This window comes from Tribolium madens, unplaced genomic scaffold (assembly GCF_015345945.1).
Source record: "Tribolium madens isolate multiple individuals breed KSU strain unplaced genomic scaffold, Tmad_KSU_1.1 Scaffold_91;HRSCAF=231;Tcas5.2_LG7, whole genome shotgun sequence".
Taxonomy (NCBI): Eukaryota; Metazoa; Arthropoda; class Insecta; order Coleoptera; family Tenebrionidae; genus Tribolium; species Tribolium madens.
This window is the reverse complement of record NW_025401063.1, coordinates 5,944,191-5,959,290: the sequence shown is the minus strand read 5'-3', so window position 1 is coordinate 5,959,290 and position 15,100 is coordinate 5,944,191. Positions and strand designations below refer to the sequence as shown.

At 32.4% G+C, this 15,100-nt stretch overlaps 3 protein-coding genes across 5 annotated transcripts in view; 1 reads left to right on the top strand and 2 right to left on the bottom strand.

Moving 5' to 3' along the window:
- LOC123010607 (unconventional myosin-XVI-like) overlaps positions 1-3,928 on the top strand; it is an 8,251-nt gene extending 4,323 nt beyond the window's left edge. The window contains exons 1-3 of one of the 2 annotated variants that reach the window (XM_044407633.1): positions 3,357-3,418; positions 3,475-3,711; positions 3,762-3,928. In XM_044407633.1, the coding sequence (XP_044263568.1) occupies positions 3,371-3,418; positions 3,475-3,711; positions 3,762-3,824 (348 nt within the window). In that variant the 5' untranslated portion in view covers positions 3,357-3,370 and the 3' untranslated portion in view covers positions 3,825-3,928. Of the gene's footprint in view, positions 1-3,356; positions 3,419-3,474; positions 3,712-3,761 lie in introns of those variants that run through there. The other variant, XM_044407634.1, reaches the window with a different exon arrangement.
- A 309-nt stretch (positions 3,929-4,237) lies between these two features.
- On the bottom strand, positions 4,238-5,466 carry LOC123010603 (leucine-rich repeat extensin-like protein 1). Its single transcript, XM_044407630.1, has 3 exons — positions 4,925-5,466; positions 4,491-4,868; positions 4,238-4,434 (listed from the first exon to the last, which is right to left on the bottom strand). Exons 1-3 carry the CDS (start codon positions 4,976-4,978, stop codon positions 4,318-4,320), a joined length of 549 nt encoding a protein of 182 aa, XP_044263565.1. The 5' UTR covers positions 4,979-5,466; the 3' UTR covers positions 4,238-4,317.
- A 135-nt stretch (positions 5,467-5,601) lies between these two features.
- On the bottom strand, positions 5,602-14,501 carry LOC123010601 (complement C1r subcomponent-like protein). 2 transcript variants are annotated; one of them, XM_044407626.1, is made up of 5 exons: positions 13,160-14,501; positions 12,559-12,771; positions 12,176-12,287; positions 8,261-8,420; positions 5,602-6,842 (listed from the first exon to the last, which is right to left on the bottom strand). In XM_044407626.1, the coding sequence occupies exons 1-5, from the start codon at positions 14,247-14,249 to the stop codon at positions 6,351-6,353; spliced, it is 2,067 nt and encodes a 688-aa protein (XP_044263561.1). In that variant the 5' UTR covers positions 14,250-14,501; the 3' UTR covers positions 5,602-6,350. The 2 variants fall into 2 exon arrangements, with proteins under 2 accessions (XP_044263561.1, XP_044263562.1); XM_044407627.1 differs by lacking the exon at positions 12,559-12,771 and having other exon boundaries at positions 13,160-14,496.
- Between the last annotated feature and the right edge of the window lie 599 nt (positions 14,502-15,100).

The following is a 15,100-nucleotide window of genomic DNA, read 5'->3' as shown; positions in this document are numbered from 1 at the left end:
CATTACCTCCTCTAGGCTGCGGTTGTTAGAATGATGTATTGCAGTAGTTTTCACTACATTGTTTAATTAAATGTAATAAAAAGTGTCATATTCTAAATAAAAATAAACATTTTTAAGTATAAAATTGTAGAATTAATTATTTTTTATTCTTTATAATAAAATTATCTAAATAATGTAAAATTAACAAAAACTAATAACATCAATTAAATAATGAGAAATTACAGACCAAGTCGAAATTGAAAAAAATCTTTGGTAGCACGCTTTTGATTTTGTAGAATACATAKTCGGGAACAAAATTTTTGACTTTAGGGCCGTGTTCTCCAAAGTGAGCCTAGAAAGAAGCCAAAAAGATGCCCTTTTATGATTTCTTGCTTATATCTCCAGAACGGTGCACAAAGATAATAGTACAAAATTGACGTTTATAAAATTTTCTAYAAAACTTTGGTTTTGTTTACTTTTTGTATCTTAAATACTTTTTGAGATATCCGCTAACAATAACATTGCACACATGTATTCTTTAARAAACATATTTTGTCTCACTCTGCATCATGGTACCTAAATTCCAAAAGAGATTGTAGCGAATTATTGTTGGTGGTCGATTGCAAATTATACTGTAGGCTACTGCAGCTTGTAAGAAACATCCTTTTTTTTTACCTCTCTCCAAGAAACTGAACTTATGTTTCACTTCTTGTATAAAAATGTTCAGATTTGCCAAAAAAATTTAATTCCGTATTTTGGTGGTCACTTTCTTTTATGTTTATAAGCACACGGAATAGATAAAACACTAAAATCTTATTTCTAATTTAAGGTTTTTAGATTTCCGTCAAAATTTTCACAATAGTCACAACAAATACTGCAAAAAAGCACACACAACTTTTTCTATTACATTTTTTAATTATTTTAAAATCTAAAGTGATTGGCTTCTTACGTTATTATAAAGGCCGACCGCAAAAGAACGAATAGAATTGCATTAAAGTTTTAAATGAATTCAAACATCTAAAATGATTGGTTTTTTACATTATTATAATGTCCCATCTCATACGATCCAATCAGCATGCTTACTNCATTAAAGTTTTAAATGAATTCAAACATCTAAAATGATTGGTTTTTTACATTATTATAATGTCCCATCTCATACGATCCAATCAGCATGCTTACTCTTACTACTTTTACGCAATCTTTACGTTACTTTATTAACGTTTTTTTTAATTATTGGTACCTGTGACAAAACATAGTTAAGTTTAAAATTAAACTTATAATTTTTTTTACAAAATAATCCTCTTGGGTTTAATATCTGAAATATCAAACCTTGCAATGCATTTTCATTAACAGACAATAATTAATTACCAACTCTAATTTATGAAAAAATGTAGGAACGCATTTATACCTATCATTAATCTCTATACGCGAGTGCGAGTATAGATAAACTTAGGTAAAATAGGTAGGTCTTGTAATTGTTATTAAAAAATCAAACATTAAAGTACATACCTATGTCAGTGCTAATCGCAAAAAATTGATCTCTTAAGAAAAATATTCTTTTATCAATATAAATATATCAAAACAATGAAGCAAAAGTACTATAAATTCTAAACGACCTAAGAATTTATCAGTTCTCTGAAGTTCTCTAGTTTTACCAACATGGCAAAATACGCTATTTTGCTTTGTCCGTATCAATATGTCGTCCTCGAAAAAAAAACATTTTCTATCAAAGAAAAAATATCAATAATAAGTTCGAAAGTTGTAAAAATCAAACTGTAATCTGCAAAGAGAAAAATTTTGCCAGTTCTACATTGGCAACAATTTTAAAGAACATGGACAAGATTAAGAGTCAACTGGTGAATTTTCGTCAGAAGTGAAAAAGTTACAAACTGCTAAAAATGCTAAATTAGATAAAACCGTTCTTACTTGGTTCAAAGTGAATCGCGAATCCAATGTGCCCATAAGAGGGGCCATGTTAAAAGAAAAAGCAGAATAATTTGCAGAAAAAACTTTTTTTATTCAGTTATAACGAGCAAATACGTTGGCCCCTTGAGTTCTCGTTGTAGAAGGGTTCTACTGTATCACTAATATCTTATACTGTTTCTATAGTGCATTTAGGCTTACCTCTTATGTTGCCGTTACCATACGCTCTTCTATAAAAAAAACGTCGTAAATGACAACGTATAAAATTTCGGATCCAAAATTAGTGCTGGAAAAAATGTTAATGGCAACACAACTTTTATATTTAAAAATCTCGATCTATTAAGAAGCGATATCTAACAGTTTTTTTAAACGATTTTTAAACTCTATAAAACTCTTGTCGTCTTAATAGCTATTAATTTTTACAAATTTTTGATCTTCTTTTAAACCTTTAAACATAACTAAGTCAATTTAAACTATCATTTTACTCACATTGTCGAAAAATTTTCTATGTAAGTACATAGAACCTAATTTTTAGTGTCAAAATTTTTCTAATTATACTCGTACCTTAAAACTAGTTTGAATTGATCAATCGATAGATACCTTTTCTTGTAGCTTTCAAATATTACCTATTTTTGTCAACTATATTGGCGATTTATTTTTCTTCTTATTTGAAAAAACGAATTTTGTTATTTTTGATCTTTTTCATCACCAATTGTAATCACAATTAAATTAAAAATCACATTTAATTTGTTTAAGATTGAAATTAAGAAAAATTAGACAATAATTTCGATTTGGATTGTTTGGTTTTGAATTTTCCGAAAATTTTAGTTATACCTAGGTGATTTTTTTTGGTATAAATATACAATTTTTAATGTTCTAAACACTGTTAGTACTTATTTACAATAAAACATTGTTTGTTTTAATACAATTTGGTAAAGTTAGTAAATGATCAACGTTCTAAATTGTTTGCTACTAAATGTAGCTAAATGCAGTTAACCAAAAAACCTTGTTTACCTAATTGATTTATATTTTATAAAAGTATGTATGTAGTTTGAAGTATTTTAAAGAATACTTAAATCAATAAAAATAAGGGAAAAGCTACACATCATAGAGATAAATAAAGTGAATTTAGATCATAAAAAATCTATTTTTGTTATCAATCTATACCAAATAATGCAATAGAACGTGTTCTTTTAGTTTTACATAAACTGATACTGTATTTGTTTTGATATTGGTACGAGTACCAGCATTGATTGAGAACCAGTATCATGAGTATTGAATATTATTATGATTTTACTTATTATCAGATCAATATCTATATACGGAAATTGAAATAAACAATGTAAAAATTGCTAAAAGCACGTAGGTTTTATATCATTCAATAAGACAAAGATTTAGGAACAATATAAAACCTGAAGAAGTTAAAACATCTTCAGTTCAACCAAGCACTCGAATCGTATCATCTAAGATGAAATACACAGCTATTGCAATTCTTCAAATTATTCTTTTGAATAATGTAAATAGGATATTTTAATTTCATTCAAATTTTCAATTTTTTTTATTTTTTTAAAGGTTTATTCTTGTTTCCTGCCACCATCTGCTCTACCCTGTGGTCTTCCTGCAGCACCCAGTTTAGGCTGCGGTCTTTCAGCTCTTCCAGCCGCTCCAGCTTTTGGTTGTGCTCCTCCACCAATGTCGGTATTACCTTTACCATGTCCTGCACCAGCAGCTTTACCACCAACATGTGGAATGCCTCTCTTTTCAAAAAAATCTTTGTTACTTTCAAAACTACTTGCTTTGAAAATGAAAGTAAGTATTCTCTATTTTGTAGCCTACATTTTTTTAACATTTTTCTTTAGTTGGGACTTGGACTTTCTTCTCTTGGTGGTTGTGGCTTGCCTCCCTTAGGATGTGGGTGTTAAAGATAACACAATTCACCCACAACTTTTTACGAATGCAACTTATTGTACTATGTTCTACAAAATATTGTTTGCTGAGTTTATAAAATAAAACAATGTTTTATTCTTTAAAATATTGAATACTTTTTCCCCTACGCCTACTTTAAAGAGAACGTTATAAATGGAGAGATTTTGAAGTAAAAATAATTTTCTCTTTCTTTTTCAATACCCAGATCGAAAAAAACAGAAAACATTTTCTACTTTTTTTAAAAAACCTACTAAGTTAGGTTTCTTTGTTTTAAAAGCTGTTGAAGCCAAAAACTCTGCATTTAGGTAAGTTGTCTTCCAATTTCTATAACTAAGATAGAAACCTTCTCTTTTGTATTTTTTATTTTTTTAGTGGATAATAAAGGTTTTATGTGAAGACAAAAACAGTATTTAATACCAAAAGTATTTATCTTTATTTCACTTTAATTTTTATAAATGATTTGACAATGTTTACACAAAAATTAATTTATCAGCGCCTGCAGCCGCATCCATAATTTCGCACAGCTGACAAAGGTGTCAGATTAAATCCCAAGCTCGATCCCAAACCTAGGCCTCCACAGTTTTGCATATTCAATAGTGACGCCAACTAAAATAGAAAAAAATATAATTTACTCGTATATAATAAACCACTAAAAAACTTACTTTTTGGCTTATACAGCTTGGTTTTGGTAGACAAGGTGGTGGTCTAACTTTCCTCCTTAATATAGGCAATAAAGAACCTCTGTTATAATGACATGAAGAAGTCGGAGGTGCAAAGAATGAAGGCGATAAAATTCCCAGTTCCTTACAAACAGATGGAGGTGGAATTCGTGGTGGTGGTGGTGGAGGTGGAGAGGGAGGAGAATAACATATCGGTTTCTGGATTCTTACAGAGGGAATATAATCTTCATTATACAATTTGGAGGGAGCTGGGTCATAACTAGGAAGAGCAGGAAGTGGAGAAAGTGGAGGAGCAAAATCTGAGCTAAAATCACTAGGAGAATTATCAGGCTTGTCACAGCCACAGCTGCAACAAATAATCTGACAAAAGTATAAGTGATAAACAAAAAAATTAAATTAAAAAATAATTTACTCACATCTTTGATTAAGATAAGTTGTAGAAATACAAGAGGTAATACGTATTTTGCCATCTTGATAGAATGTTTCAAGATTCATATCTCCACTTCTTTTATATCAGTTTTTGTTTATTCTTTAGTGTTTATTTGTAGTTGTAATACGGATATGTTGCGCTTTCTGTCAGGTTTCTAACTATTTTTTTCTTGCTGGTATTCGTACGTGTGCAAAATCAAAACACCACTCTATCAGACGTCAAAAACCTTAGGGTTAATAAACTTATCAAACCATCTTAAATTTTATGTTTATTAAAAAAGCACACACAGTCATCTGCTTGATACGAGAATGCATAAATTTAAAAAATAAATGTAGGAGCTTTTAGGTGTACGTATATTCACAATGATAAGGTCGTTTCTGTTATGTCTCGTGTTAATTCAAATCTTTTTTATTTTATGGTGCTTGTGGATTTGGGTCTCTGTCCCAATTTTGAAAGTGTGGATAAGCTTCATTGTAGTAAATTGTTGTTTCTGGTTTATCATTCTTTTCTCATAGGTAAGTAAATCATAAGTAAGAAAACCATTTTAGTACATTATATGTAATCTCAAATTTTTTAATAGTTTTAGATTTTCCAGTTTTCAATAAAAAAAGGCTCGTTTGTTGATTTAAACAAACAAAAATTTAGGTACACAATAAACCAAAGTATTTAAAATAAATTTTATTTAGTCATATATCGATCTAGTATATCCATTCATCTTAACATAATCCTACAACAAAATAACATAAATAACATCCAGTTTTATAATCGTACGTATACAAGAATTTAATAATTTATGTAAATAATTTACTATTGTTTTTAAAATTTAATTTACAATTAATTACAGGGTACTTAAATTACTTTCTCATGAACTGATTGACGAATCACAAAACTTATATTTTTGTTGGCTAATAAGTGAAGAGTAAAGAGAAATTAAAACTTTTCCACCGGAACAAAATAAAAGTTTTATTTCTGTATGTACATACGGGTGGGTAAATGATGTATGTAAATATGATAAAATGATGTTTTATTTACATTTATTTAAAAATGTAGAATGTTCGTTTGTCAGGTTATGGTTCTGGTAGTTTACTTATTAGGTAAAAAATAAATTAACACTGAATTACAACACTATATGACTGGAAAATGGCGTTATTTATAACATAAAAGCAACAATTATTTTTTTGGTCCTACTTTTTCATATTTCACTTAATTTTTGTAAAAAGCACAATTTTTGAAAATATTATATAAAAAAGCGAAAAGAAAAAAGTTTTATTTAATAAAGACTTAATTTTGTCGCAAATGCTTCAACCACCTACGTGAAATACTGTTTGGTTGGAACTCATCCCGACACTATGGGGCATAGATAACAATTAGAAATTGGAGTCTCTTATTATTTCCCTAACGCGTCTAGGTAACTAAACACCGATGGCCCTTGTGATCCAATCAACGGTATGTGCGACCCTGTGGTAAATTCCCGGTTGCCCCGGCTGAGCGCAGCTGTACCCCGCCGAGACGATCCCGATCAGGTACCACCGCCCCTGCTTTTGCAGCATGAGCGGCCCCCCGGAATCGCCCTGGCAGCTGTCCCTGCCGCCGTTCTTGTACCCCGCGCACATCATCTCGTCATAAATCGTCACCCCGATGCCCTTCGACCTGTGCCACCGTTCGCACACGCGATTGTCTATCACTGGCACTTGCACGGCTTGCAGAGTCTGCGGTCTCAGTCTCGAGCCGGGGCTCAAGGCGCCCCAGCCCGCTGCGACGCCCACCTCCCCCAAAAAGCTCTCCCCGCGCGGGGGAAGACAGATGGGGGTGATGTGGGGCAGCTGGTGAGCGGTGCGGTCCAACCGAAGAACAGCTACATCGAAGCGGTCGGCCTGAGGGGTGAACTTGAAAAAGGGATGCACCTGGAAATGCAATTTCATTAAAAGAGCGAAGGAGAAAAAGGCGGCGAGAGATATTTTGAGGAGTGAGTAAATTGAAGTGACAAGTTCATGCAAGAATGATATCAGCGTTTATTTTTAAAAAGTGAAAAAGAAAAGAGGATGAAAAGATATTGTGATTGTGTGGTATTTTTCCATGGGTGGCCAACAATAACATTTGTGATACATAAGTTTCAGTAAGCAAAATATGTCACAAATTTTTTTTTTAAAACACAAACACTGCAACATTTCTTCAGTCTTCTATAATTTTAAAACAGTTTCAGCACAAATTTAAGATATTTTAAGTAATTCTCCATATTCCACGTGCTTCCTCATTACCATTAATGTAATAATAATATTTTGTTTGTGTTGACTTCCTGAGTAGCTAAATTAGTTTGAATTTCTGCATTAACTAACAGAGATACAAATAAAATAAATGTTTTCTTTGTGCAAGTAAAACATGGTTGCATTTACTCGAATAAATTAAATGAACTCAAAATTGTTCAGTTCCGGATGTGTTCTCGTCTATAAGATAATAGGAAACAAGAATTTTAAATCAAAACTTGCTCACATTTACAATTTCTTCATTAAAATTTCACGAGAAAATAAAGACCTATCCTGAAAATAAACATCACATCTAAATTTTTATGTACCTACGCACTGGTTTTTACTGCTTTATCCTTTCGATTTTCCGTAAAACATGAAAGATTTGTGGGATGTTTTTTGTAAAAGCTTTAGATTTACGTTATGAAAAATATTGGTTTTGTGATATCTAATGTTATGAAGAAACAAATTGTGGCGAATAATCATTTTCAATTACTTCTTGGGAAAGAAATTACGTCACTTTAAGCAATAATTCGATATCTAATACTTAGTAATTTGTACCTTGAAACTTATTTCCGAACAATAATGAGAAATTCGATACCTTCCTACAGTTTTTTAATAACATAAAGCCACAAATATGTGAATGTGGAGTCAGTAAATGTTATTAAGGAAAGTTCTTGATAATGGACGCTAAACCGTGACAGTTCATGTAGAAGATAAATTACGAGAATCATTTTTCATTTAGAAGCCATTCTTTCTCGTTTAAAATAAATCCAATTTTCATTTAGTAGCAGTGTATTTGTTGTATATGTAAAACTACTAATACATTAATCCTATCTCATTTATTATAAAATACCTTCCCATGACGTTTTTTAATTTATAATTTTAAATTTATGATTGGAAATTTCAGTTTTGGAAATAACTTAATGGTTTTTAAATACCGATTTGAAATCAGTGTGTATAATTCATTAATCAAAGTATTGATTTATTTTTTGGTTTACTCAATAGACTAGTTCTTCAACACTAGATTCCTGAAAAATTCCCTGCATAGTTTCGTCCTAAAAACCTTTTATCTGTACCTGTATCTGAGAGACTCCAAAGGTGTAAGCCGGCAGTGGCTCTACTGCTGAGTTAATAACATAATCTCCAAGGGTGACATGCACCTGTCTGGGGGTGGCTCGTGCTACACAATGACCTGCTGTTACGACGTGACGCCTGCTGACTAGAGAACCTCCGCATCTGAAAATATGGTTGGTTGCATAAAATCAAACAAAATGTATCCGAAGTTTCTTCACATTTAGGTATTAAAATAAAAATATATTAATTTTTTAATGCTTTTTTAATAATACTAATACTATAAAATAAGCCAAAAAAATAGAGATTATTTTATTTTTTGAGCGTTAACGCAAGATTTAATAATTTAAGTCTTTCTTCTAATCAATAAAATAAAAATATCCACGCTAAACGCAATTTTACGAGACCACTCTAATACTTCACGTCCAACTTGATAGAATTTTAGACAAACTTTTCTTTCTGAATAACTGGTAATAAGTTTTGTAAGTTACCAACTAGATATTAGATGTATAGCACTAGCTGTACTAATAAAAAATATTTTGTCATAAGAATCATAAATCATAAATGCGTTGAAAAGGTAATTTTGCCGTTCACAAGATCATTTAGCCCTCATTTAGCTTTAATGTGCTGAATCAATTTAAATAATATTTTGCAGTCATGTTACTACGTGCCAAGGTTACAAATGGTAAAATACACCTTTAATTTTAATAATAAATGCATTAAAAAGTAAAAAGAACACAACACAAAGTAACACGTATGCTCAAGAAGAACAAATAAGAGAGTTTTCCACAAAAAATTTTAGGGTTTAATTTTGTACTTATCTTGACAAAATAAAACAAAGAAATAATAATAATGAATAGTAAATTTCAATAACAATTTGTAATTAATTGACCCTGGCAATGAATTATATCACCTATATTTTATGCATACGTTTCTATTGTTGCTCAATTCAAATAAATAAATATGAAATAAGAAGTCAATGTCATTTTCGTTTTAAATTCTTAATTAAAACTTAAAAATTTATGACAAAGGAATAAAATATAAGCATGTTTTTTTTCCAAAACGGTCATTACGCACAGAATTAATCTTTTGATTGCAGGATTTTATAAAAATTGATTATAAACTGAAACTTTTTTAAAACCAAATGCATACATGTATGTACATATTTAATATTTCATTCATCATAAATATTCTATTCTCCGCGAGATGCAGATGCAATTTCTATCTCTGGCAACCTAACGACCATAACTCCATAATTGTTTTTTTAGAAAATCCTTTTGTTGCATATTTTAAACAGAAATTGATGTCAGTGAATGTCGAATTGGATTCTGATATTGTCCACGAACAACAATCACGGTGTGGGTGTATGAATTTATACTCGTTCTCAATTTACACACGATTTCAGTGTAAATCATATTTAGTGGCATGATAAATGCTCAAAATGATCAAATTTATAGACAATCCAATTACCATTTTCACCCATACAATTAGAAAAAAAGAGAAAACATTCGTTAAGGAAATTGTCATATTCCATGTGAACTTGCTATTAAAAATCGCATTTTTTCCCATTCAAGTTCAGAAAAAACGAATAACCTAATTTTCCCCGTGATTGAATTACAGCGCTTCCTTTCGAAACAACAAAGAAGTGAATCGAAAATGCAGGAAACGAATTTCTTTTGTAGTTTTATTTTTTCTCCTAAAAAGCCAAGTTAGTTGTTTAATTTAATACTTAGTTTGTGTAAAGAATAATTTTGTAATTAATCCACTTTCTAACAAAGCATTACTAGGTAGGTAATGAATGTTTATTACCAATATATTACATAAAATAATATCGATGCATTATTCATAAAATATCGCAATAATGGGTCAATGAATCTTATACTAAATGTAACAAAACAAATAAAAGATCCTGCAATATTTATCCAAACATTTTGCGATAACGAAGTCATTATTTTATTACCAAACATACTCGCAGTCGAAATAATTTTACAATTGTTTTTGGAGATTTGAAAGAAATTTGCATTGTTGCTAAGTGGATCAATTTTCGTGTGTTGCACACAATGAGATGACTCCTAATAACACTGAAACGTGTCTCTGTTCACAATTCTAAAGAACTACAACTCCCTGGAGAGTCATTACGAGATCGTTTTCTTGACTCGGTCAATTATTTGATTTTATAGTGGACCTAAATAGGGAGATAATTTCGAGTTTTAATGAAATTTTATATTCACGTGCTTGGAAATTGGCCCTAACTCGGTTATAAAACCAGATAATATAAATAAAATAAACGAGATGAACATCGCTGACATTTTAATCGTGTTTCTCTGATAGGGTAATTGGATTACGAGAAAATATCAGGAATCTACAGTAGGAAATATAAAAACGTTACCTACGTTGCATTAGAAAGTTGGGTGCTGGTTTTTTACATGTACATCTGCAGGTATCATTGCAAGTCTTAGTTAAACCTGAAACGCAATTCCTGTTCTAGTTAGGTAAACTTGGGATTTCCTGAACTGTTAAACGACGTTTGTTAATTTGTTAAAAGCTACTGCAATTAAAAAAAATTCATTATTCAGATGAGAGCAAGCGGTGAGTTAATGAATAAATTGAATTATGGTTTTCCATGATTCAGCTGAAAATCCTGAAAGACATGAAATAAATAAATCCAAGTAATTTTGAAATGTACATTCTCGATAAACATTTTTCGAAACACATTTTGCAACAGCTCAATATAAAAGCGTGTAAAATATCTGAACAGCTCTATAAAGCAACGTATTTTACCGAATTTCACATTAGTTCCGTGCTAGACAATTGCTTGTTTCACAAGAATAAAATTGCTTTTATTTCCGAGTAATTGCGGTTTAGATAACATCGTAAAATTATCCAATATTCACAATTACTGTTTCTAGATTTCTAGAATGAACGAGTACATGCTATACTACATGCTATATTACACTTTATAAATTTTCAATTTTATAAATATTATTCGTTTTGTACTTTAGTTAATTTTTTTTTGTGTTATATACCTACCTTTTACAAACAAATATAACAATAATGGTTACAAAATCTGTAAAAACCAACATCAGTCTAGGTAATTGAAACGAAGAAAATTTATATTTTTGTGTGTTTCATCATTGTTTTTCTTATTTCTTTTTAAAAAATAAAAATATGAACTGAATATAAATAAATAAGGTGTGTCTTCAAACCAAGCGTAAATATTTATTTCCGTTTTATACTCGAAGAATGAAAGCTTATAAAAAATATGATTTTATCTTGAAAGTAAAGTGAACATAAAAATAAAATAACCACATTAATTTTCACACTGGAATATTCTGTCATTTAGATGTTAAACACGTTCAATAAATTAGGTGAGTAAACGATTTATTGATAACGATACGCGATTAATGACATGATTTCCTTTCAACAAACTGACCGTGAACTAAGAATGTAGTTTCATTCGCCAATTTATGGTTTATTTAAATTGAATTGAAATTCGTTAAACGTAAATACAATTAAAAAAACTGTAATTAATCCAATCTACCTTTCAAAAAATATTTTTCATGTGTACAAAATTAACATATTACATAAACAAAATTTTTAATTAAATAAAATCCCATGTAAAAGTGGATGCTGGACCATTTCCGCAAAAAAACAAAATTTATTGCTGTTGTTTCGTCGAAAATAAGGAGCGACTGAATTGGGCAAGTTTTTTTGTAGTAGAACCTGCACACATTTTGATAAGTAAATTTATGATGCCCGTTTATTTATTATTGGAAACGTATCTGCTCGTAACAATTAGCTTTTAGTGTTTTCTTTTACTGTAATTTCTAAAATTTCTACTAGGCAAACCACCGAAAGTTATCGTTTGTTTATTAGCCGTAAAATTGTAATAATCAATGTGCGGAATTTCCGAATGTTACCTGGAGGATCCGATTCGGATATAAGCCTGCCAAGGAAAAGTCCCAAATCCTGCTTCCTCGCCTCCGACAATCCTCCTTTGAGCCTGCTGCCGATTCGTCGAAATCCCGCATCCTGCAACAATACCCAATCAAGCAAAAATCGCAATGAAACTCGCATCTGCATTATTTACAAGTGAAATGTTAATAATAAACGTTAATTACTCTCAAACGTGCGTTAATTAAATTATTAGTTCCAAGCGAAAGTCCACAGATGTGGTATACTGTACTGATCACTTTCTCCACCGATTTTTCATAATGATATGCACCACCAGTGGAGATATCTCTACATGCATAAGTATATACAGAGCGGCCAAACATGCAAGCCAGCGTTCGGTACCACTTACGATAATCGGAGTCAAGCAGGCCGGATTTGGGCGATTCACGGGGTGCCTCGAGGGTACCGATCGCCAGGTTTGCGCTTTGACCGGCCTTAGAGGCGCCCCTCTGGCAGCAGCCCCGCAACAGGCCGTCGCAGGGGGACTCCAGCAGCCCCCCCGACAGCCAACATGTTAGGAAAAACTCGCACGTCACACCGGAAGCGCACCCCAACTGTGTCCCTAGCAAAAATTTTGTCAAAATTCGGTCAAACTGTGAAGGAAAAAGTTGCAAAGCGTGTCGACCTTGAGATTTCAAGTTCAGTTAAAAACCGAAAGTGCCCGATTGAAAAACTCAGCTCATGATCAGAGCTTTCACGCAAAATCGATGCATTCTATTCGAGGCAGCAATTATCATTAATTTTAAGAAAGTACAGTAATGATATTCCGGCGTGTGCCAAATAAGATACTGAATTGAAGAAAGTGAAACCACTCGAAGCCAATAGAGGTGTTTAAGCAGAAAAATTATAAGACGCTTTCTTCATTATCATTTCAAACATTTATTACGTTTTGTATTTTAATCTGTTACGTAAAAATTCATCTATTATAATAAGTAATAACCCTCAATTACCTCTATCTCGAGTATCCTGTTCCTGGATGTCTTGTAAGTTGTTATCTCCTGCTAACCAGTCAGGTTCTTCCTGATTGCCGTTAGGCTCTCTAAACGCGACTAAATCTGAAGGAAAAATCACTCGTGGTCGTCTAGAACTGGCCCAAGGGCTCTGCCAGTAAGGTTCTCTAGCCGTTGAAGGAAAATTCTCCGGAAAACCCCTCAAACGTCTCGGTAATCGAAACCCTGGCACTTCGTTAGGTGGCAAACCCAACCTTGTAGGTCTCGTAAACATACTGCGACTTTCCTCAGTATTAATGTCGTATTCCGGTCTGTAATCAGACTCAAAACCTTCCGATGAGAGCCCACTAGGTTCATACTCCGGGCGAAATCGCTCTCCCGGGAAAATAACCGGTTTGCGAAACGTTTTAAAACCCTCATCGTAAGACTTGCGACTTCTGACCGAGGGTTGGTAGTAGAATCGTCTCACGGGGCTAAATCGGTGCATTTTGGGGGGTTGGTACCCAGGGGGCAAAATCTCCCCAATGTGTTCATCGTGACTCCCATCAACTGTATCATCCCTTCGCGCGATATGTTGATCAGTGTCTTGCTTATGGTTTTGTTGATAGGTTTCACCCCCATGGATCAGTTCATCCAAGTCGTCTTTTGACAAAACTTTGAAATCTTCAACGTGATCTTCTTTGGAAATTCGTGATAACGTAGAGGAATTTCCTATTGTGTAATCGGGCTCTTGATGGATGTGCTGCTCGTAAAGCTTTAATAAGGGTCTTATGAAATCCTTCTCGAGCAACTTTTCGTATTGCGTTTTTCTTTCTCTTTGGAGAAATCGGTTTATGGCGTCATGATTCGTAGATGCGTCTTTATCACGGGAATTTTCGGGTGACTCATTTTTGATATTAATTAAATAATCGTGGAAGAGTTTCAACTTTTCCGTGTTTTGCTCAATGGTTTCTTGAAAGTTCTCTGTTTGGTTGTTTTTAGGGAGGTATTGTATGAAGGCCCCTGATGGTCTCTGTACTGGCGGGTCAGCTGCGTGTATCAGAAATATGCTCAAAACCAGTGCCAAAATGCGCGAATGTATTTTGTTCATTCTGACTCTGTTCCATTTAATTTCAACCCTCGCTCTGTCTAAACGCCCTGTCCCTTATCCTAAATTATCATCCTACGATTAAATTCTAATATCACAGTTCTTTCCTTCTTTTACAAGTATTTTAAGTTAATGCATTTTTCGAGTATTGTTTGCTTAATCGGTTTTGTTCGGTTACAAAACAAAACACAAGTCACTTGAACACATCACAGGCACCGATGAACACTAGGGGCCGACTGAGGCAACAAAAACGTCCATGCTAGAGAGTTAACTTTCACACACTCACCACTTTCACTTCAAGAGACTTCGCTCCCCATACAAACAACATGCAAGTAAAAGATTCACGGCTTTTCAAAAGTGCATAATAAATGACGGCGCTTAATAAAAATTGCACATGCTGATTGGAACAAATTTGTTAAGAATTATTTATGGCGACAACGGTAAATGAAGAGACTTGGGATTTCTCGTTACGCTGCCACAATTGTGTGACAGTCAAGCAAATCAAGCTACTTTTACATATTCAGTTTTAATGAGTCTGGTTCACCGAGACTGAACTTGATTTTGTAAATAAGAAATTCTGCTAGAGACGTTGACAAGCAGTGGTGTAGTGAGACATGGACGGGCCCCTGTTCATGATTTAGATGTATTTACCAAACAAAAATTCTAATCAAATCAAAAATATAAGAATGTTAGGAATATCATTGCGTTATTTTTTATATTTTAATGGTAAAACCCAAATTATGACTGATATGAGAATTGAAATGCGGCTAAATCTTTCCAATGTGGGGTGTTTACATAAATAAATCTTAGCTCTAAAGTTTAGCTAACTTTATTAATTATTAATTAATCAATTA

Excerpts from the sequence above, each read along its gene's own strand:
- LOC123010603 (XM_044407630.1), bottom strand. The coding sequence starts at position 4,978 with ATGGCAAAATACGTATTACCTCTTGTATTTCTACAACTTATCTTAATC. Across the intron at positions 4,869-4,924 it reads AACTTATCTTAATCAAAGAT|ATTATTTGTTGCAGCTGTGG; the intron begins GTGAGTAAATTA and ends TACTTTTGTCAG. Across the intron at positions 4,435-4,490 it reads CAAGCTGTATAAGCCAAAAA|TTGGCGTCACTATTGAATAT; the intron begins GTAAGTTTTTTA and ends TTTCTATTTTAG.
- LOC123010601 (XM_044407626.1), bottom strand. The coding sequence starts at position 14,249 with ATGAACAAAATACATTCGCGCATTTTGGCACTGGTTTTGAGCATATTT. Across the intron at positions 8,421-12,175 it reads ATCCGAATCGGATCCTCCAG|ATGCGGAGGTTCTCTAGTCA; the intron begins GTAACATTCGGA and ends CCATATTTTCAG. Across the intron at positions 6,843-8,260 it reads TTGGAGTCTCTCAGATACAG|GTGCATCCCTTTTTCAAGTT; the intron begins GTACAGATAAAA and ends TTGCATTTCCAG.